The sequence below is a fragment of the Mytilus edulis genome, chromosome 3, assembly GCF_963676685.1.
Source record: "Mytilus edulis chromosome 3, xbMytEdul2.2, whole genome shotgun sequence".
Taxonomy (NCBI): Eukaryota; Metazoa; Mollusca; class Bivalvia; order Mytilida; family Mytilidae; genus Mytilus; species Mytilus edulis.
This window is the reverse complement of record NC_092346.1, coordinates 34,669,836-34,695,130: the sequence shown is the minus strand read 5'-3', so window position 1 is coordinate 34,695,130 and position 25,295 is coordinate 34,669,836. Positions and strand designations below refer to the sequence as shown.

At 32.0% G+C, this 25,295-nt stretch overlaps 1 protein-coding gene across 1 annotated transcript; it reads left to right on the top strand.

The window, feature by feature from the left end:
• Positions 1-1,888: 1,888 nt before the first annotated feature.
• On the top strand, positions 1,889-24,315 carry LOC139516302 (techylectin-5B-like). The gene is made up of 9 exons (XM_071306338.1): positions 1,889-2,336; positions 5,656-5,745; positions 6,448-6,537; positions 7,614-7,703; positions 10,051-10,140; positions 15,855-15,985; positions 17,476-17,572; positions 18,442-18,606; positions 24,032-24,315. The coding sequence occupies exons 1-9, from the start codon at positions 1,967-1,969 to the stop codon at positions 24,274-24,276; spliced, it is 1,368 nt and encodes a 455-aa protein (XP_071162439.1). The 5' UTR covers positions 1,889-1,966; the 3' UTR covers positions 24,277-24,315.
• Positions 24,316-25,295: the final 980 nt, after the last annotated feature.

Here is a 25,295-nt window from a genome sequence, read left to right as displayed (position 1 = left end):
TACTGTTGATTTTATTTCTCTATCAAAATCTCTACTCATCTGACCTTACCCATATTCATTACCATAGCCTGAACCAAAACTACGATATTTGTCACCAGTCGGCAATTTTCTTATCGACTCAATTCAAATTTTGTATTTCTTATACCTCTTAATTTATATCTTCATCATACAGTAAGTCGTTAAAATATACATTAGCTATATCTGTAAAGGAGTTGGTCCGGTAAGGCTGATTTTGGCCTGAAATTACAGCTTAATCTGACGAAAGATTTTGACACTTTTTAAACTCTTCAGTGTCTGTTTTAGTAAGTTTATGTGAAAGATTTTAACTGATTTACTCATTAAAAACGCTCCGATTCAAGCTAAATTAGAAAAATCTATCAAATATGCCAAAAAATGTCACTTTTAAGATAGTTTTTGTCAAAAATGAATGTATCCGCATCCGTGTTCATCCAGATCGCAGATATTTTGTAAAGTGGTTCTGAAACGATACAGGAGAAGTTTAATTTAAATAGAAGCTGTCGTATGATGAGACAACTCTTGACAAATGACTCAGAAATTCACAACTATAATTATGAAAAAGAAGATGTGGTATGCTTGCCAATCAGACAACTCTCAACAAGATACCAAATAACACAGAAATTAACAACTATAGGTCACCTTACGGCCTGTAACAATGATCAAATCCTATACCGCATAGTCAGCTATAAAAGGCCCCGAAATGACAATGTAAAACAATTCAAACGAGAAAACAATTTTTTTGTAAAAGAAAAATGCACGATAACAAATTACAGGCTCCTGACTTGGGACAGGTAAATACATACAGAATGTGGCGGGGTTAAACATTTCAGCGGGATCCCAACCAACCTATATCCCTGAACAGTGGTGCAACAGTACAACATAAGAACGAACTATTAAAATCAGTTAAAAAAGGCTTGTCTCATCAGATGGATAAAAATATAAATACTACAAATATAAGTCATCGTGCGAACTAGAATGTTAGCAAGAGGTAAAAACCAAAATAAATACAGGGAATATCATATTGACTGTTTATGAAACATATAAGAAATAAAGGCAACATTAGTATAAAGTAAAATAACAAAAAATACTGAACTTAGAGGAAAATCTATACCGCTGTTCAATAGTCATCATTTTATTAAGCGAAAACAAATCCGGGTTACAAACTAAAACCGAGAGAAACACATCACATATAAGGGAAAAACAACAGAACAACAGAAACACTGTACTGCACCCACAAGCAAACTCAAACATAAATAGAAACAAACTTTTTGATAACAATTGCCATGGTACAGGACGTTTCAAGATAAAACGAAGGATACCCAAAACAACAAAAAAGAACAGTCCGAACAAGCACAAATAATCTGCATGTTCAAAATATTTCACGTAATCCAAAATTTGGTTCACATGACAATGTGTTTAAATATAATATTATATAAAGTTAGAAAAGTAGTAAATGACATTACCGTAGGTATGCTACATGTAGTATAACCGATTATTTCTAAGGGAGTTAGAACGAGAATTATCAAACAGAAACTTGCGTTATTTTATTTGTTACAGTCACAATATACTTTTCGAAAAATCTTATTTATTTTGATGATTTATATTCAATAATTACTATTTCGTTTGATAATTGATTCCACTTCAACGCCACGTAACTTTATTGTATTTAATATGTAATTAAGTGGATAAAGCGTTTTATCAGTAAGAGGCATATTTGGTTTAATGAATACTGATACTTAACCATCAAAGGAAATATAAGTTCCGGATTTCTTGTCATGTTTTCCAGAGATCATTAACACAAATCAAACATTGTTTCTTATTTCAAAACGTTGTTATTCCCCATCTGAAAGTTTTTCAACAAGAATCAGTACGTATAATAAACTCATCATAGATACTTCAAAGTTAGAGAAAACGTTGCATAATACAGCTGACGGTTAGATTACTGAAAATGCAAAAGTGTTTGATTTTGATAGGATTAATTTGTTCCGTACTACTTGCAGGAGTAAATTCAACCAGTACCAGAGATGATTTGGTAGAAACGCCTGTGGTGGATAACCAAAATGTCCCTTTACTTGCAATGTTTGACATGACAAAAGTAAACAAGCGCATCATGGAATATATCTCAGACGCTCTCGAAATACAAATGTCAAATTTGGTTAAAATGAAATTAGAAGAGGTTTTGCTGTCATTAGAAATAGGTGATGATGTAAAACAATACATTGAAAATATGAAAGGAAATTTAACAGTGAACATTAGAAAGGAAATTAAAGATTATTTTGATGACATGAAGCAGAGTTCTACTGATGCTATTTCTGAAGGTGACTGTATTTATTATATTTCTTATATACGGTAATAGCTTTCGCACCAACCATTCATTTTTTGTTTATACATTATTTTAAAATTTATTCCAAAACAAATCATCACAATTTTAAATGGTTTCAACTATATTTGAAAATCACATCTAAGACATTTTAGTTGTTTTCAATAAATTTGGAATCACATTATATCTTAAAAAACATAAAATCCAAATTGTACGCGTGAAAATAAGGTATGTTTTTAACTGAGCTTGAAATCACAATCAAAATCACAACCTAAAACACACAATATTTAAGGTACATTGTAACAAAGTAATTTTGAGATTTTTAATGGCTTTCTCTTGAATTTTGGAAGAATTTACACTACAATAATGTTTTTTTCGTTTCACAAAATATCATGGAATAAGCAGCAAAACTGGTATTTCCGCAAATTCTTTGGCATCATTTAGAAAGTATAAAATTTTACAAAATCACAAATCTGTCTTTTTTTCTTGTGGCTTTTACATCAAACAAAACGACAACAAATCTATCGTTGTTCTACTGGACACCAAAAAAGATACATTGTTCATAGCTATTTCTAAAGTGCTGATTACTATTCTTTCTACAGAAAAAAAAATGACCTTCAAATATATTGTGATGAAATAAATTTCACCAGTGGTGTCAATCAGATGTGGGTTCTTAAAAATGCTAAAAATCTACTGCTAAACCTACTGTAGATAATTATCTTTGCAATTTTGCAGCAACATTAAAACTGTTTACCTTTTCGTTTGGCATTACATTACATGTATTCCAACTGATCTTTCTCTACGAAATAGGAATAGTAGATATACATTTTTTGTTCTAGGTAACCCGTTATTATAATTCTTATTTTGGAAAGAACCACATTGACTCTGTCAGAAAAAATGCTGCCGATGATATTAATAAAACGCTAGACATTTTGATCGATAATATTATAGTGCTATTAACTGGCTGAGTCGAGGGTCAATAAAACTGACCGCGAATCTATACCAGGGCAATACAGAAACAGCCAGTTCATAACACTTTTTTTTAAATGATTTGAATTTACCATTAAAAAGAATCAGGATATGGGAAATCTTACTGATCAGTTAAATCCTTCCACGCTGCCAAAACTATTGAGATTTCTGATTTCTAGTCCAAGTACACTATACATGCTTATTCTATTCAATGTATCTAGCAGACATAAAGTACTTAGGGAAGAATACATTAGATATTCAAACTGTTAAACATTTTATTCGTAACGTCTGCTTTGTTTGTATTGACGTAAAGATGATAACTGATAATCGGAAAGGCTGTGTAATATTTCCGATTCTAATCATATAAACAAAATAAGTATTTTTCCGTTATTATGAATTAAATTGTATGATAAAAATAAATCGTTTTTATAAAAAAAAACATTCTCCATTTCATGAGTCGTCGTCAAACATTTATACCCGGAAGTGAAAACTCCGTATAAACCTGTCGATATAAATCACGTGATCTATATTGCTTTTGGCCCTGTCCAATACCGCTTTTTTCCGTATTGGGCCGGGTCGAAAAGCAATATAGATCACGTGATTTAGATCGACAAGACAGCGTCACCAGTATTGCACATGCCGATTTTTCCGTATCATTTAATAAAAATATGTTTGATTTTGGAGGATTGATATTTCAACAGACAGTCGCTTTTAGCCAATGAGTACTTATTTTGAACTTCTACCGGCAGGTTTAGTTAGTAATCTTATTTAGCAGACTTTATTGAGAACCTTCTTACAGACAAAAAAAAAACACTTTGAGAAATCTTTTAATTTTACTTTCAAATATATCAATGGTGTTCTATCACTGAATACTACATACTACAGTTAGTATTTTCATCCAATATATCCCAGTGAACTTGAAAGGAAGGTTTCTACAGATATTAAAGGACTTCAATCAGCCTTAATATCTTTCTCGATATTGACACAGTTTGACAATGTAAGAAATTATTATAAATTAAGGAATGTATCTCCCTCATGTAAAGCTCTGATTCCTTTCACAGATTTGGCTTTACTTTTGGACCTTTTGGATCATAATTCTTCATTTTTATATAAGCTGTGGATTTCAAAAATTTTGGCCACGAGCATCACTGAAGAGACATGTATTGTCGAAATGCGCATCTGGTGCAGGAAAGTTGGTGCCGTTAAGTTATTGACGACTTCATACTAATATATATCACATAGGGGATGATTTCAACTCCCCATTTACCAATTTCCCTTTTCTAATCAGTAATACACCCTTTACCCCATCGAATGGTGTTAACTTATATCAGTTGATAATTCATGCTCGTTCATGGTCACACTATACGGACTTCGTATACAGAGGTGTGTCCTCTGCGCAGAAACTGCACTAACAGATTTTGAGGAGGAAAGATAAAAATAATAACATCATCACGAAATGGGTGATCTATACAAGGTGTCTGTGTCTATACACTAATTAGATTGTGGTTTATCAGTATTTAAAACCTTTCAAAAATTTATGGGATGATTCTATATGGATAAATACAATCTTATGATAAAAAAAAACCAACATGAGTTTGTTAAAATTTATGTACGTCTTTTTGTGCTTCTTTGTTACATCTGTTTGTTTTTATAGTGATTGAGATGATAACACAATTTAGTCTGCTATACATTTATTTTTGACATTTTTACCTATTGTGTCTTTTTGTTTTGTTCACGCATCGTTGTCAATATAATTGAATTTGATGCAACTGTCATACAAGTGAGAGGTTTAGAAAGCTATAAGACTAGGTTCAATCCACCATTTTCTACATGAGAAAAGGCCTGTACCAAGTCAGGAATATGACACATGTTATCCATTCGTTTGATGTGTTTGAGCTTTTGAGTTTGCCAATTAATCAGAGACTATCCTTTTTCAATTTTCCTCGGAATTCAGTATTTTGGCGATTTTCTTCTTACAATCTACGTCGTCTGATCTGCTAATAACCGAACGAGATATATGTCACGTTTTGTGGCGTTGATACCTTCGTTTCAATTTATAATTCGATTGTACTGAACTGGTTTACTGTCATTAATTCATTGAAGTTGTTGTCAGTTATTATACTGTGGTATGTACTGTTTTGCGTTTATTTCTAATTGGCATAAAACCTAAGACAGGATTAGGCAGTTGGTATCAGATCTATGTATGTTGGCGTTTGTTTTTGGAACAGTTCAGTATTTCTGTTGTTCCGTCGTTTTCCTCTACAAGTTTAAATACTTCCATCAATTTTGGTAATGGACCCGGATTTGTTTTCCTTTAATCGATTTATCACTGTTGTCTTTATTTACAGCCAGTAGAACTGCAGAAGAAAATATTAAAAAGGAAATTAAAGACTATTTTGATGATATGAAACAGGAATCCACTGATTCTTTATCTGAAGGTAACTGCATTTGTTATATTCTTATTAACGGTAATTAAATAATCACCATTTGTCCATTTATGTCTTGTTGTAACATTGTTTCTTTTTCTCATGGACATTACTTATTTTTAAACTTCAAACGAAAACCCAAATTTGTTTTTAATAAATTTGGCATGACAGAATTCATTTAAAAAACATAATAATTCCATATTTAACCGAACGTTACCTATTATCGAATGTAACTGTTTTGCCGAGTATAAATTCACATTGCTATAAGATATGTTTCGATATTTATACATCCAACATTTATGAATTTAGTTATGATATTTCTTTTTAAGCATTATCGGATATTGTGGTATGTCTTATCGTTTGTGGTATACATTATATTTTTTTCTATATGTATGTAAAAGTCAAGATAATTATTCAGCTATTGCAATTATGAGTATATTATTTTTAGTTTTAAGCAAGTATATATAGAATTTACTTGTTTTATACACTTTTAATTGAGGAGAAAACGACTTGGTTTAAACATACAAATACATACAACGTTACTGTCATAGTTCTATATTAATATTAGTGTAATGTAAGGGTTTAACCTATATTTTTTTCTCAAAACGTCCTGTATCAAGTCAGGAATAAGGTATTTGCTTCCTTCGGTATTAGATAGGGACCAAACTTTGTTTTGTTTATTCGATTTATGACTACTGTTGCCTTTATTTACAGCCAGTCGAAATGCAGAAGAAAACATTAAAAAGGAAATCAAAGACTATTTTAATGATATGAAACAGAATTCCACTGATGCTATATCTGAAGGTAACAGCATTCATTATATTCTCATTAACGGTTATTGCATAATCACCATTGAACCATCTTTTTCTTGTTGGGACGTTGTTCTTTTTTCTCTGGACACTACTCTTTTTTAATACTTTAAACGAAAAACCAAATTGTTGCAAATTTCAATGATTGGACTATTTTGGCAAATATTCTACGACATTGTATTTGTTTTCAACAAATTTGGAATGACACAATTCATTATAATACATATTGAACCGAAGGTTATTGTTTTGCCGAGTATAAATTTGAATTGCTATTAGACATGTCTCGAAATTTATACATCCAACATTCATGAATTTAGTTATGATATTTCTTTTTTAGCATTATCGGATATTGTGTTACGTCTAATCGTTTGTGGTATGAGTTCTTTTTTTTTTAATTTTCTATATGTATGTAAACATTTAGATAATCATTCAGCTAGTGCATTTATATGTATTTGTTATTTAGTTTTAAGCAAGCATATATATAGAGTTTACTTGCTTTATACACTTTTGATTTAAGAGAAAAAACGACATGGTTTGAAAATACAAATAAATACAACGTGACTGTCACAGTTCTATACTAATATTATTGTAATGGTACATAAAATTACACAATTACAAACTCAATCCCAATTTTATAATCTATTTTTAGAAATTTACCTGTGCTAAAATAAGCGTCTCAAATATACGTCATGTTTTGTGGCGTTGATACATTCATTTGACGCACAATTCATTATTCGATCGTATTGGTATATACTGTCATAAATTCATAGGAGGTGTTGTCAGTTGTTATACTGTAGTATGTTCTATGTTTCATTTATTTGTTCTTGCCATAAAACCAGGTTTAGCCTACAATTTTTCTCAAAATATCCTGTATCAAGTCAGGAATAAGGCAGTAGTTATCAAATAGTCTGTTTCTATAAAGGTTGGCGTTTGTTATTATAAAACATTTTTTGTAGTTCAGTATTTCTGTTGCTTCGTTGTTTTCTTCTTATTGTTTATATGCTTCTCTAGGTTTTGGACTAGGACCCGGAGTTGTTTTTGTTTAATCACTACTGTTGCCTTTATTTACAGCCAGTAAAACTGCAGAAGAAGACATTAAAAAGGAAATGAAAACCTATTTCAATGATATGAAACAGAATTCCACTGATGCTATATCTGAAGGTACTTGCATTAATCATATTCTCATTAATGGTTATTGCTTAATAACCAAGCATTTTTTTCTTGTTGGAATATTGTTTTTTCTCTGGACATTACTTTTCTTTAAACTTATAACAAAATCCCAAATTGTTGCAAATTTCAATGATTGGAACTATTTTTGCAGGTATTTTCTACGACATTTTAATTTGTTTTCAATACATTTGGAATGACACAATTCAATTGAAAAAAAGTTATCTACGGAATTGTACCCGTGAAAAAAGTCAAATATTGATTTGATATGATAATCATAAACAAAATGTAAACCCCCAAAAAACACACAATATTTAAGGTAAAAGGTACATACTTATGTAATTTAAAGGCTTGTTATGAAATTATGGACGTATCTACAGTCAGTAGATTAAAGATTCGACAGTGTAAGTTTCCTTTCAACTTATCAGTATAAACAAACGGAACATCATTTATAAAGCAGTTATCATTTTTAAAATTTGAAATGAAGATATGAAGATATGATTGTGCTACATAAACGTGTTGTCAATGAGACAACTGAACTATCCAGTAAGACAGGACAGCACTAATTCAAGTCATATATTTCACCCATCGGCATCAAACAATACGAAACACCTTACCAGTAAGTTATGATAATTATTGACAATTTAGCCAATGAGTCACTGTACCAAGTCAGGAATACGAAAATTGTAATACATTTGTTTGATGTGTTAGAACTTCTGATTTTGCCATTTGATAGGACTATGCGGACTTCGTTTACAGGAGTGTGTTCCGTGCACAGAAATTGCCCTTACAGAGTTATGAGGAGGGATGATTAAAAATTACATCATCATAAAATCGTTGATCTATACAACGTGTCTGTGACTAAACCAACAAACGACATTTTTAGCACGTCTAAGAATGTCGTTTACCGCCGTCTAGTCTGCTAAAACCCGAAAGTGACCTATTCCCGAATATAAATGTTTTGCCGAGTATAAATTTGCATTGGTACAAGACATGTCTCGATATTCATTCATTCAAAATTCATGTATTTAGTTATGATGTTTCTTGGTTAAGCCTAATTGGATATATATCAATGTTTTATCGTTTTAATTTCTATATGTATGTAAAGGTGTTGATAATCATTCAGTTAGTGAACTTACATGTATATGATTTTCAGTTTAAAGCAAGTATATATGTTGGACTCAAATCTATGATGGTTTCCAAATCTAGGGCAAATTCCAAATCTAGGGCAAATATGACGTCATGCCATCCCAAATCTATGGCCAAATTTATACAATCCTTATCTATGGCAAGTTTAGTAATTTCCTAATCAATAGCGGATTTTTTTTGTTCCCAAATTCAAATTTATGTCAAATTTTGTGCAAAAAGAAAACAATCAATTACGACAAATGATTTGTCAAAAACCATAGCAGTTGAAATATACAACAATGGGAGCATGTCTATAAACATTTGTGAAATAAACATTCTGTCATTAATATGGTCAACCAAATCGCAACACAAAAATATCGTCAATGATGAATCAATATCCGAAAACAGCTGTGCCCTTATTCATCGCGGGCTCCGGTCGGTGCAGCACATTTTGTCCCTCTTCCGGATAATAGTTTACATCACCTTATAAACTCAGCAAATTGTTGTAAAGGTAAATACTTTCATCTGGAATGGTGTTTTAATCTATGGGTTCGGCCATCGTTAGATTTGATTTGTTTGACGTTTGTAACGACACATTTGCCATAGATTTGGAACCCGCCACAGATTTGAGTCCTACACATATATTTTGAATTATTTTGTATTTATACAGTTTTGATTAAAAAGAAGAACGACATGGTTTGAAAATACAAATAAAAACATCGTTACCAACACAGTTCTATATTATTAATCTTTTAATGGTTCACAATATACACAGAATAGCACAATTACAAACTCAATCACAATTTGATATTCTATTTTTAGAAATTTACTTGTGCTAAAATAAGTGTCCAAAATATACGTCACATCTTGTGGCGTTGATACATTGTATTGTCGCACAATTCATAATTCGGTTGTACTGGTATACTGTCGTAAGTTGTCAGTTGTTATACTGTGGTTTGTACTTATTGCCTTTATTTGTACTTGCCATATAACCAAATTTTAACCTACATGTTTTTCACAAAATATCCTTTATGAACTTAGGAACATGGCAGTTGTTATAATATATTCCGTATATATGAGGGTTGGCGTTTGTAATTGTAACAGTTCAGTATTTCTGTTGTTCCGTTGTTTTCCTCTTATAGTTTATTCGCTTCGTGTTACGTGATTTGATTTTGTTTAAATGATTTATGACTAACATTTCCTTTATTTACAGCCAGTAGAACTGCAGAAGAAAACATTAAAAAGGAAATTAAAGACTATTTTGATGATATGAAACAGAATTTCACTGATGCTATATCTGAAGGTAACTCCTCTATTATAATCTTCTTAACGGTAACTGCTTAACCACCAAGCATTAATTTCTTGTTGGAACATATGTTTTCTCTCTGGTAATTACTTTTCTTAAAACTTAAATCAAAAGCACAAATTGTTGCAGCTGACAAGGATTGGATTTATTTTTGCAGGTATACTCTACTTTTAATTTGTTTTCAACAAATTTGGAATCACACAATTCGTTTGACAAAAAATATAAAACAACTTGTACGCGTGAATAGAAGCAAATGTTGATTTGATACCTACAAATAAAATACAACCCCCCTAAACACAGAAAATTGAAGGTAACAGGTATGTATGTTTGGAATTGAAAGGCTTTCTGTGAAATTATGGACGTATTTTCAACCAGAAGATTATATTCGATATTCTTAGTTTCTTTTATATTTTTTAGAAAGATCAAACGAAACATCCTACATAAAGTAGTAATCATGTTTAAAATTTTAAATGAAGTTATGATCATGCTACATTAGCTTATTGCCAATGAGACAAATGAACTATCCTATGAGACAGGAGAACAAACGTGCAAACAACTGCCAATCGCGAATCGGCATTAAACAATGCGAAATACTTTACCAGTAAGTTACAAAAAATATGATTCCTATCATCAGTTCAGTCAGTGAGTAACTGTACCAAGTCTGGAATATGACAGTTGGTATCCAATCGTTTGATGTGGTAATGATTTTGATTTTGCCATTTGATTAGGGACATTCCATTTTGAATTTCCTCTATGTTTTGTATTTTTGTTATTTGACCTTTCAAACTACAGCTGTTGATCGAAGATCCAGTATACAACCGATAACTTATAACTAGGTAACAAAATAGAACATGCTTATTTAACATTGTGATTGTAAATGTTTTTTCTCCGTTACAAGTAGTCTCCAACCGTTGAATTTAATATTAAGTAGTTTAAGTTGTATGTCAACAAATGATTAATTCCATAATTAATATTTACATTTATAAAATTGATATGTATATCTTTCTGTGACTGTATCCTACATAAGTCTATAAGATCCGCTACTATAGATAATTCAGGTGATATGTAATACTCCATTATCATACCTAATATATCATAAATTGTGTTACGACGCTAGATAAATACTGATGGGGAAAGGTAACACCCGGCTAGCCAAAAACTTGGTTTATGTCGAGCCTAGGTGGTCGAGTGATCTATCGCGTCGAGCATAGTGAAAGGCAATTTGATGCCACGATATCTTAGTAGCACGAGTTCGAATCCTAGCCATGGAAGAACAAAAACTTGTTCCGCGAATTTACAGATTTAAAATTGTTGGTCTGTTGTTATAGATACAGAATGTTTGTTTAGCCTTGTATCATTATCACAGTTGATCCAGTAGATAAATATGTCGCAAAGTTGTCACTGGTTCAGACGTACAAGATTGCGCAAGTTCTTAGATAAAGTGGTAATTTTTTCCTTATACTTATACGATTGAATACTTCTTTTAAAGAAAAAAGTTAGATATACTCAAAATTGAAATCTGAATAGTTTTGTTGTTAATCACTGGTTTGTATCATAGTGCTTTATTATGACATGTATGATGTAAGTGTATTGTTTTTCCTTTTTTCCTTTTTTCCTATTTATCCATTAGATCATTCATTAGTTAATATATGCTGGATTTACTGTTTCTTTCTTTTTACAGGTAAATTTGATTAATCCCGAAAGCAAACTAATCACGTTTCTCCATTTCTTTACCTGTATAACAAATATCAAATGTTAGAGAAACATGAACACAACTAATATGATAATGTTAGACAATCATATCGTGTATGTTGGGCAATCAGAACTTTAAAATTCAAAAAAGGAAAAAATCGGGAATAAACCCTATGCATCGGCAATATAAAATGATAGATTTCTATTCACTTCATTTTTATAGATTTATATAGTATGCAAACACTATTTACATTTGGTTATACAGTACATTACATAATTTTTTAATTAGTTTGAGTAATCTGGCGTTGATTTCATCAGTGTATATAAAGTGCGAGTCCAGTCAGTTCATTTTCACTGTTGTATGCGAGCATGTTCATTGTAGAATAAAGGATCATGTGAAAACTTCATTTGTTTACGTTTTGAAAATACCAAAATAATTGATTTGAAACTAAATTTTAACATATTTTCATTATGATGTGTCTTTTAAATGTAAAATAACAGTATTAAAGTTCAAATATGTGTTATAAAAGCAACATAACATAGAATATCAGTTATTAAAAGCGATCCATTTTCACTATAGATGCGATGAATTATCACTGTATGGCATTCATTTCTGATGTAGAATTTTCGAAAATGCGATGAATTTTTATTGTAGATTAATATAATAATTAGACTTGCAACAAATGAAAAACTTATTTGATTACTTTAATATCTATATCTATTTATAACTTGTATATGTCTATAGAAACTGGCTGGCCATTTATACGTTTTACAACAGTATTGACATGTGTGAACTGTAAACTGAAATGTTTCCCCGCAATGTTTTTTTCCGGTTCGTATATTGCTATGATGTCGTTATCGTCTGCGTCGTCCGAAGACTCATTTGGTTTCAGGACAACTTTAATATAAGTGAATGGATCTATATAAATTTTAAAGAAGGTTCAATACCACAGGAGGAAGGTTGGAATAATGTTGGGGATGATGGTTCCAACCGTTTACGAAAAGGGGGCATACAAGAAGCATGTTTTTATTTTCAGGATAATTACTTGTGTATAAGAATTTTGATTGTTCTGAATTTGCACCACAGTGTTCAATACCACAAGTAGAATGTCAGGATTTTGGGGTTATGGTACTAACAGTTTAGGAATGAAGGAACAAAAAGGGACAAAAAACAATCATGTTTGTAGTTTCCGGATAATTACTTGAATGTGTGTACGTTTTTGGATCTTTTTCGCATAATCACAAAGGGAAGACTGGGATTTGTTTCGGGGATAATTGCCCCAAACATGCAAAAATTAGGGGCAAAAGAAATGGCAAAACAAACATTTTTCTAGTTTCCAGACAATATCTTGTGTTCAAGGGTATGGACCTCTCTAAAATTGTACTACAAGGTTCATTACCAGAAAGGAAAACTGGGATTTGGTTTGATGGTTATTCATCCGAGAAGGAAAACAAAGTGTTATAGGCGGGAAGAAACCTTCAGGTGCACAGTATTGCGCATACGATTTAAGATCTTCGATCACATTTACCTTGTGTCAGAAACCTATATAACGTCATAAATTTGATCACAATCCAAATTCAGATAGTATCAAGCTTTAATATTATGTCCAAATTTGCCCCAACTGTTCAGGGTTCAATCTTTGCGGTAAGCGAAACATTTTTAATGTTTTACTATAAAACGAGCAGATGTGATTAAAAGTTCCTGTTGCTTTCTTCATATGGTAAGCTATGCCAGCCTAGGCGTATCCAGGGGGCCTTGGAAAAATTTTGTTAATTATATAGGGAATCACTGAAGCATGACTTTAGCCCCCTCCCTTTTAGGTCAGCCATCGTGCCCGCCTTACAAAAAATTCTGGATTCGCCACTGCCCAGTTCTGCTTTTGAAGTATTTGGAACAATGAGTACAAATCAGGCTTTCTCCATGCTATCAGTTGTTATGCTTATTGAGAAGTCTTAAAATTTTAATTCACACTTGTCACATTTGTTTAACCCATTAGTGTGGATCTTCTTATGCCTGGAAAAACTAGCTACCCATTTTGTCTTGAAAGGACAATACGTGCATTGGTATGAAAACCCCCTCCTTCACTTTAGTTCTTTTTTTTGTGATTCATCTTCACTTGCCTCCCCTATTGTTGAGCCCCCAAATGTTTCAACATCCATATTCGGAAGGAAAGATAGTTTTTAGCTCGATTGTTGCTTGCATGTTCTTTGTTGTATAAAATGAAACGACAATGTGACACATAATTATCCAAAGTCATTAAAGCTTGAAATGCAAGTCAAGTTGTGTAGGGTAAACTTTATCTGTCAAAAAGGTATACTGATAAAGTTGCATTGGAACAGGATGCACGTGTTGTGGAGCACCCTTGATACTACCACAAAGGACGAACCCTGAACAGTTTGGGGTAGGTATGTACACAACATTCAAGCTAGACTTCATTTTTGATGAAATAAAAAAATGTTGAATTTCGGACCCTTTGGGCCTCAATGTGGACCATTTCGATAACTTGGCCCAAAATACCAAAATACCAAATTTAAAACACGGTAAGATTCAGCATTCCAAAGTACCCCAAATACTCAACTGTTGTTGAAATCCAAAAGAATTTATTTCTTGACAGTTTGGACCCCACAAACTTGTTAAATGGGCCAAAAATTAAAAAAAATAAAATAAACACAATCATGTATGGATTCAGCCTACCAAAGAACCTCAAATTTTATTTTGGACCCTGTGGGCCAATGTAAAACCGGACCCAAAATCAAAAATCTTACTTCAAAACCTCATTGAAATTGCTCAAGAAGTGATTTATAAAAAAATATTAGAAAGTATTGTTGTTTTTATCCCTTTTTATCCCATTCTATTTCGATAGACATGAGGGATGTACGTATTCAGTGATAAAGTTTCAATGCGTTGGATAAATATAACTACACTTTAAATAAAGATTCTGGTGACATGCTTCTTCCGATTGGTACCCATACTCGAAATCCAATGTTAAAATTTGTTTGCACATGCGTATAATGACTACTGCAGAAACATGAATTTTATCAAATTGGCATGCATTTGAAAATATTTTGCATTTATCTAAAAACACTTTCAACTCTGAAATAATCCACATATTGTTATATTATGACAACGATGTGTTTTATTTGAAATAAATATTAATTTTATTAAATTTATTGGAGTGTTCATTCAAACTTTTCATGTCAAATTCAGCACTATCAAATCCTTTTCTTACTTTAATTATTGTTTGAGCAAGTCGGCTGAATTTGGAATTTAATGCATAAAAACTAATAAAATTCATACAGTGAAAATGCACCGCATATACAATACTAATGAATCGGTCTACAGTGAAAATGAAAGTAAAGTATCATTATTCAACAGTGAACATGACTCGCATAAAGATAGCATCATATTGGAATTCAATAAAATATGGGCAAACTGAATAACAAAAGCTATTCTACGTTATACAACATTAATAATTGTGTTGTAATTGAATAATTTTTTGAAACTACATCTTTCCTGCTAGTTTTCAATCACCTGTACGATTTTTTCGTAAAACGTCCTAAATAGTCACCTATTTCGGTATATATTTTATGAAACTACATCTTTCCTGCTAGTTTTCAATCACCTGTACGATTTTTTCGTAAAACGTCCTAAATAGTCACCTATTTCGGTATATATTTTACGTATGGATGCTTCTCGGCGCGATAAAAACCCGTTCCCATCTCTTACTTTGTATAACTTGTATTATTTATTACTAAATATAATACATGTGAATAATTTTCTTCATTTTCTTCAAAAATCATATGTTTTTCGTCTGTTTATTTACCATTCTACATCAGAAATGCATGGCATATACAGTGAAAATTGTATTTTAGGATCCGCACTTTACATACACTGTTCATTATTCATTGTAAACACTGATTTTTTTCCGGTTACATATTTTTCTGGTATAATTTATGTATATACTTACTAAAGTACAATGTACTTTGAAACAATGATTTTGATTCTACACGAATTTCAGCTCATATTCATTGGGACTGCTCCGACTTAGATAGAAAAAAAGTTAGAAGTGGAGTGTACAAAATGTTCCGGGAAGGAAGAGCTGGATTTAACGTGTACTGTGATATGGAGACGGACGGGGGAGGGTGGACGGTATGGCTTTCAAGACTTTCTCTAATTGGCTGTCTATTTATATGAGGACATATTTTCACGTTGAAATGCAGATTATTCTTGTTATTTGTATTTTAACTATCATTTCCGTTCCGTTCTATACTACGTAACACCCTTTGAATATTATGTGAAGTATTGTGTAACGTGTCTGGTTAGATCGATTTTAGGTTTAATGCTCCTAAATGTTTTACTTACAAAACTTCCAAATTCTAAAAAATTTATGCGTCTATTCTATATCTATCAGTTTGTTTAATTAGTCACTTTGAGGTAGCTGCGGTGTTTTGAAATAGCAGATAACAATCGATTTCTAATGAAATGTGTAAATTTGATAAATATAGTAAATTGTGTGTTTTATCATATTTTCGGTACAAAAAAAAATTTTAAAAAAATTGTTTGATTCTTTTTTTTTTAAACTTTGCCACATAAGGTGATATAACTCAGATACAGTAACTTTTAAAATAGAATGTATTGTGAATTTACCTATTTCATTTTGTAGTAAGAAAACGAGTCCGGTGACCAATTCTTTATGTCTATTTTTCTGATAGCATATCATTAGAGCTATCTTTTCATATATTACCTTAAAATTCTGTGGTGTAATTTTCTTTAATCACTCAAAATTGAATTTTCCATGCTTGATGTCAATTTTGCACAACCTGTAGCACTTTTTCATATATTTTTGAAAGAAGAATGATATAAAGTACGTGTTAACAAATTACTAAAGGAATCTATAGATTTTAATTTAAACCCTCCCACTCCCTCAACCCATCTATCTTAACTCGTGCCTTGAAGCTAGCTCGGATATTATAGTTTGTTAAATTAACTTTTGATTATGTGGTTTGGATTATTTGAAGAATAGAATGGATTTTTAAAATGTTTTCCAAAAGTCCTTCCTTCCATCTACTTAATATATGATTCATATTTAGGGAAAATCCACCATCTAGCTCGAACAATTTTAACATTGCTCGAAAGAAGTGCTTAAATAATTTATAAAAGAAAGACGAAAGATACCAGAGTGACAGTTTAACTCATAAGTCCCCATGACTAAAAAAGAAAACAAACAAACAGTAGTACACAAAACACAACATAGACGTAAATACTGAACAACACGAACCCCCACCAAATAGTATTATAGATATGTCAAATTATGGTAAATGGAAGGTTTTTTTTCGCATCAAGATAGCTGCTAGATAACCCACAAGAAACTAAATATTTCGTTAATCAACTCCTAGCCATTGATCAAATTGTTTCGAGTTTTTCAATGGTCATTTTTTTATTATATGATAATCGCCTAGATAAGTGTGACTGTCATATTGTAATTTATCTCTGTTAATGCGTATGTGACATATTGTACCTATAAGTATCTCCCATTATAACCATATAGCAATTGTCATACTACCTGGGAAAAACAATTTATGTTTCACACAAATACATTTTATTCTTCATATTATTAGTTTTAACATTTCATAACTTAGGTTTTTCAGCACAGACAAGATGGTAAAGTAGATTTCTATCGCGGCTGGTCAGAGTATGTAAAAGGATTTGGTGATGTCAACACAGAATTTTGGTTAGGTCAGTTCATGTAGTCTGAATAATTTATGTAAAGACAAAAATATGTGAACAACTTTTTACGGCTGACAAGAATGAATCGAAAATGTCCTTCTTATTTCTAACTTTTTAACAGAATAGATAAGTGCATTAACTTGTATGTGACATAAGTTGAAAGTAAAAAAATCGACGAAAATATGAAATAAGAGATTGAATTTGTAAATACCAGTGGCAAGTATTACAAGCATCTAAGGACAAGAACAAGTCAATGGGATATAAGTATGACTTCGGCTTTGTCTACACGCATATTAATATTTAACGTGCTGTTTTACAAATTAACTGTCCAAAAAGAAGACCATCGAAGCGGTTCAATACACTTATATTATCTGTTACATCTGATAATGTTTTCGCAAAAAAATGGATAACTTATTATTTATTGTGAACTTTTTTCCCTATATGTTGATTATAAAGGGATTCCAAGCTTGGTTTTAAACAAGAAATAGTTTAAGGAAAAAAAAAGATGAAGCATATGTGGAGAGTATTTAGAGAGTGCAAACCTAGATTCCGTCAAATCACTAACTTTAATACACAGCACTAAGTGAAACAAATGTTTTTATAGATTTGATGAAGTTAAAAACATGAGAAGAATTATTCATACCAAAAGCATTCAAAAATAAACTGCAAACATGCGGTTATAAACACCGAATGCAAAAACCTGGGTACATTTGAGTCATGTTCGTCTAAATGTCTTATATGTGTTTTACTATGTATGTCTTGTTTTGATCATCCACGAAGGCAAACAAGACAAAAATTCTATATTAGCATTCAGGATGAACAATGATTAAGTTAAATATGTTTTTCTCTTTTTCTGTGATTTGATTTTTCGTTTATAGGTAATGACAACCTTCATGATTTCACCTCTCAAGGAAGTTATGAACTCAGGGTAGATCTGGAGGATTTTAATGGCGATAAGGCGTATGCCAAGTATTCTACCTTCAACATTGGTGACCAGTCAACCAACTACATACTGACCGTAAATGGCTACAGTGGGACCGCAGGTAATATTTACAAATTTTCAAAGATTGTGGGACAATAAACCATTTTTAGTTTAGCTTTGTGTTGCTTTTGTTAACAGAAATAGGAATTCTCATTAACAGTGAAAGAATGAATTTAGGACAATATAATCTGATAGATGATTTTATTTAAATTTGTATTGCTAACATGTATGTTATCGACTTATACACAGAGGGAATTTATGGGCAGAAGTGCACAACTGAAAAAATTATTTCAAATAAAACTGGAATTGGCGATTGGCGATTGTAAACAAGTAATCATTATGGATCATTCACTGCCTTAAACACCTACCACTAATATTTGGTTGCTTTTAACTATTAACGAAGACTTACCAAAGTTTATACGATTGACCTTATCACCTCCGCTTGTTCTAAATTCATATCGAATAAAAAAGTAACTATTCGTCATAAGGAAAAACCATGGATGAGTAACGATGTTAGGCGAGCGATTCGTAAGCGTGTTCGTTGCTTTAAAAATTTTTAACGGACCCGAAGAGACGAAGACAAGTTATATCACATAGTTGCTAGGAGAGAGGTCAATCGCTGAAAACGAGACGCAAAGCAAAGATATGAAATTAATATCATTCGCTCATTTTCTAGAGAAAACTTTAATCCTAGGACATTTTGGTCCCTTAGTAAATCTGTGTTAGGTTACAATTGAGATAGAACTATCCCCCCTTTAAAAGATAACATGAATCTGATATCTGATGATTTTGAGAAAGCAGAACTCCTTAATTGTTATTTTTCTGCTCAGATGCACTTAGGTCAACATGAAAATGATTTGCCCGCTCTACCGCCATTATCTTTTCTAACAGTAGAGCGTCTTCAGAAGATAGTGGCTGTCAAACAAGATGTTCTTAAATATTTACGCCAATCTAACCAACATAAGTCATGTGGCTCAGATGGTATATCAAACCATATTCTAAAGTACTGTGCTCATTCCATGTATAAACCACTCACTAAACTCTTCAATTTCTCACTTCGTTCTGGTGTATATCCATCTCTCTGGAAAGTATCTAATGTGTGCCAAGTGTACAAAATAAAGGCGATAAAATTATCGACCAATTGCTGTACTATCATCTGTGTCCAAGATCCTTGAAAAAAATCATCTACAAGGCTATCTATGAGTTCTGTGAATTTAATGATTTACTCATCACTGAAAATTCGGGCTTTAAGAAAAACGATTCAACAGTTAATCAACTAGTTACTATTACACATGAAATTTACAAGTCATTAGATAACGGTAAAGATGTATGTACAATCTTTTTAGATGTTTCAAAGGCCTTTGATAAGGGTTGGCACAAAGGCCTCATTTTCAAACTTAAACAATTTGGCATATGTGGTTCACTTTTGTCTCTTATAGAGAATTACCTCTCAGGTCGTAATCAAAGAGTCGTTATTGATGGTCAGACATCATTGAGTCAAAACACCTATGCTGGTGTACCCCAGGGCTCTGCACGCGGTCCGCTGCTTTTTCTTATCTATGTTAATGATATTAAAGATGGAATTATTAGCAATATCAAACTGTTTGCTGATGATACTTCCCATGTCAAACAAATTGATGACATCTCTGATTGTTTTCAAACTCTGAACAGTGACCTCGACACGTTGAACACATGGGCCCATCAATGGTGTGTAACATTCAATGCACAAAAAACTGAGTATCTTATTATTTCTAAGAAGAATAAATACCCCATTACTCTCCATTGATCTTAAATAATGTAAATATAAAAGAGAGTTACACACCATAAACATTTACGTCTGATCTTGAATGATAAACTTTCTTGGACCGATCATATTGCTGATATTTGTAATAAATGTCACAGTAAATTGAACACTATCTTGAGGATGCGACATATATTACCTAGATTATGCATTAAACATTATATAAAAAATTTGTTCGTTCATTACTAGATTATGCAGATGTCATCTACGATAACTGCTCTAGCGACGATTCTGCAAACATTGTACAGAGACGTGCCTGCATTATAGCTAGTGGGGCAATCAGAATCACAAAACATGTCACTTTATTGAAAGTGGTTGGCCTTGAGCTTCTTAAAACATGCCGTCAAGATCATAGATTTACATACTTGTACAAAATTATCAAGAGTGCACACACTGAAATGTCTCGCCTTCTTTACTAATCATTGATATTATGTTGATAGTCCTAAGTATTAAGCTTTATTACAACGGTCACATAAACTTAACATTAACCAAAATAGCTAAACAAAGACCAATGAACCATGAAAATGAGGTCAAGGTCAGATGAACCATGCCAGGCAGAAATGTACAGCTAACAAAGCTTACATACAACAAATATAGTTGACCTATTACTTTAAGAAAAATATACCAAAACACAAAAATCTTAACACTGTGCAATGAACCGTGCAATTGAGGTCATGGTCAAATAAAACCTGCGGGACCGACATATAGATCATAATATATTTCCATACACCAAATATATGACCTTTGGCATATAATATTAGATAAAAAGACCAAAACTTAAAAACTTAACTTTGACCACTGAACCATGAAAATGAGGTCAAGGTCAGATGACATCTGCCCGCTAGACATACATGTACACCTTACAATCATTCCATACAACAAATATAGTAGACCTATTGCATAAAGTATGAGAAAAACAGACCAAAACACAAAAACTGAACTATAACCACTGAACCATGCAAATGAGGTCAAGGTCAGATGACACCTGCCAGTTGGACATGTACCCCTTCCAGTCCTTCCATACACCAAATATACTAGCCCTATTGCTTATAGTATCTGAGATATGGACTTGACCACCAAAACTTAACCTTGTTCACTGATCCATGAAATGAGGTCGAGGTCAAGTGAAAACTGTCTGACGGGCATGAGGACCTTGCAAGGTACGCACATATCAAATATAGTTATCCTATTACTTATAATAAGAGAGAATTCAACATTACAAAATTCTGAACTTTTTTTTCAAGTGGTCACTGAACCATGAAAATGAGGTCAAGGACATTGGACATGTGACTGACGGAAACTTTGTAACATGAGGCATCTATATACAAAGTATGAAGCATTCAGGTCTTTCACCTTCTAAAATATAAACCATTTAAGAAGTTAGCTAACGCCGCCGCCGTCGGATCACTATCCCTATGTCGAGCTTTCTGCAACAAAAGTTGCAGGCTCGACAAAAATCATCTTGTCCCAGATTATCTCTGTAATTTTCATCCATTGTTCCATCATAATACCAAAAACTACAACTTAAGACGACATTCCAACTTGATACCCATCAGGTCAAGAACAGTAACATACTATAATTCTTTTCTTCTGGCTACGATTAGAGACTGGAATAGTTTGTAAGCTGAACTAATTTCAGCAACATCTTTGGAGAGTTACAAAATGTTGTTAAAGAAGAATCTCAATTTGTGTAGTAACAACATATATTCACGAGGACATGGTTATGAGAAAAAGATTCATACTATATTACGCTTAGAGCTTAGTGCCCTTAATGACCACTTGTATAAATATAATCTTACATTAAATAGGTTTTGCGATTTCTGCCCAGGTAATCGTATTGAAAGCACTGGGCACTATTTAATTCATTGCGCCCGTTACACAAACTATCAGATTACTCTTCTACATGGGATTAAAAAATGAGAACATAATTGTTTTTAGTATAATTATAGTTATTAACCTAACTTCTATGTCGTCAACTTGTCAAACACCGAGATTTATATATTTTTATAAATACTTATTTTGCTTAATATATATCATAGGTTTCATATCGAGTGAGAATGGTATATCACTTTATATTAACTCGAGTTATTAAATTTCAATATAATCATAAACGAGACTCCTCAAATTAAATAACGAGTGTTGATATCAAGCGATTTTCTCTTTTCACAAAACTTTTTTCTCTTATGGTCAACACACTCAGTGTGTAATTTAAAAATTTTGCAAAATGATGATTTAGTCTTTTACACACTCCTGTATGACGGCATATGTCCTTTTCCGGTGTCAAACTTTGATATCAGACATTTTAAGACTTTTTGTACGCTTCAGAAAGTAGTAGAATTTGACGAAAATAGATGTTCAGGTGAAATGTATGAAGGATTTGTATATTATTGGAGAAATCACATATGTCCGTTGCTATGGACGAAATGTACATCGTCTTCACCTTTGAAAGTCATTAATGACCTAACGAATAGCCAATTTAAATGCTGTAATATCGTCTAGTGATACTGGTTAAGGCAATCAAATTTACGCAGATTTTCGTATCACTGTTTCGTATCATACCACGTGCAGTATGTTATGAGAATATGGTCAACACTCAGTGTCAAATTTTAAAAATTCCGCAAAATTATGATTTAGTCTTTTACACACTCCTGTATGACGGCACATGTCCTTATCCGGTGTCAAACTTTGATATCAGACATTTTCAGACTTTTTGTACGCTTCAGAAAGTAGTAGAATTTGACGAAAATAGACGTTCAGGTGAAATGTATAGGGGTTTTGTATATTATTGAAGAAATCACATATGATATGTCCGTTGCCATGGACGAAATGTTCATCGTCCTAACCTTTGAAAGTCATTAATGACCTAACGAATAGCCAATTTAAATGATGTAATATCGTCTTGTGATACTGGTTAAATCAATCAAATTTACGCAGATTTCACTGTTTTGTATCATACCCCGTGCAGTATGTTACGAGAATTGTCTACTCAGGCAAGAAATAGATAACAGGCCACATCCATAAGTGAAATGAAAATTTTCGCAGTGTTAGGTGATAAGTGTTATATTTAAAAATCTTAAATAAAATGAGTGTACTTATTTTCTTTTTTTGTCTTCTTTTTTGAAATTACAGTAGAGACTCAAATTCAAACATTAGGTTTTAAATTTCTAACATTTTTCCAACTCTTAGAACCATGTATGTATTTAAAAATAAGCTTAATAAATCGGTACGACACGAATGTTCCCGTCTACTACCTTATTGTATTTCGTCTAACTCGGCATGTAAGTTTCCAATGTACAGCAATGTACCAAAAAATATATATCCAGATCCAAATCGTCCCCACCAGTTCATAGAGCGGTCACCAAAAAACAAAATACAAACTCAATCTGTATATCCGCATAATACAGTTATATTCTAGTTATACTGTTCGAAATGCATATCAGGAATAAAGAAACAAATATATGCCAACTGTTTGATTTTAGAATGACGGGATTACAGACAATATATATATAGTTGCGCTACATTTAATAGTAATTTATTTATATATATATATATATATATGATAAATATATTTTTAAATCAATGTATCGAACCATCATTAACGAATACCAATTTATAAATTAAACTGATGTTTGTTTTAATTTATATCAATGCCGATTTTACATTTTCTCATTTTACACAAACATAGGCGATTCTCTCAAGTACCATAACAATCGACCTTTTTCGACGAAAGATAAAGATAATGACAGCTACAGCAGGAATTGTGCAGTAGTATACAAAGGAGCTGGGTGGAATGGCATGTGTAATCACAGTAATCTTAATGGGCTGTATTTGGGAAATAAACATGACGACAAAGGCATGCGATGGTTGAAATGGAGGAGAAGTCAGTCCATGAAGACAACATCGATGATGATACGTAGGATAGGATTGTAAAAGACAGTTTTCCTTTTAAAAACAAATCATTTTTGTCGATTTTTTAATGGTGCTCATTTTAATATTTTATTTTATTTTATTTTTCGTTACTTCTGATGTCTATATTTCAGCTGATGAATTGTTTGTCTACGAGGATATTACCAGCCCAGTGTTTTTGCGAATATTGTTTGAATGAAATATGTTATTATATAATTTTAGATATGATTTTAAATCAAGGAATATATCTCCCTTATGCTCAGTTCCGATTTCTCGTTCGAAATACTCAAGATCCGTATTAGTATGCTAAGCTCTTAAACGTTTGTACAAGTTTTGGCCTCGTGTTTAAATGAAGTGACAATTGTGGTCGAAATACGCATCTTGAGCAGTAATATTGGTATCCTTCATATTATTTTTTTTATTGAAGTTTTTATCAACATGATCACGATCGTACCGGATGAAAGCAACTCATAGAAGACAATTTTAAAGTACGGAATCATCTTGGTTTCATTTCTGTGATATCAATAACACGCAATTCCCAAAGTGAGAAAAATGATATAAAAAATGATTGTTACAGTAATCCATCAATATTTTTGATAATACATATCCATATCCATTCCTTTTGTTGAATGGGAATCAAAACATTGTATAGATTGCTTGGAGATTTCAAAATAACTTATAACGATTACTTTTTATTGTAACAATTGTTGAGAAAAGAGTGAGGGCTGATCGACAAAAAACTTTTTTGTAGAAAACGTGACGAGAAAATTGTTCACTTCTCGGGTGTATACATTTTGCTGATTGGTATTTAATAATTTTGTTTGGAATATGCGTTTTAAAAGTCTTCCTTGTGAATCTCAAAATCATTGATATAGATGGAAAGATATAGAACTACATCTTTTCTCAACAAAAAATACAATAAAAAATGATTGTAAGTTGAATCGAAATGTTTAAGGGTACGTGATTGATTAAATTTTTTGATTGCCGTTTAAGCTACGGTGAGGATTGGATACTGTTTAAGGATACGTGTTATAAAAATTATT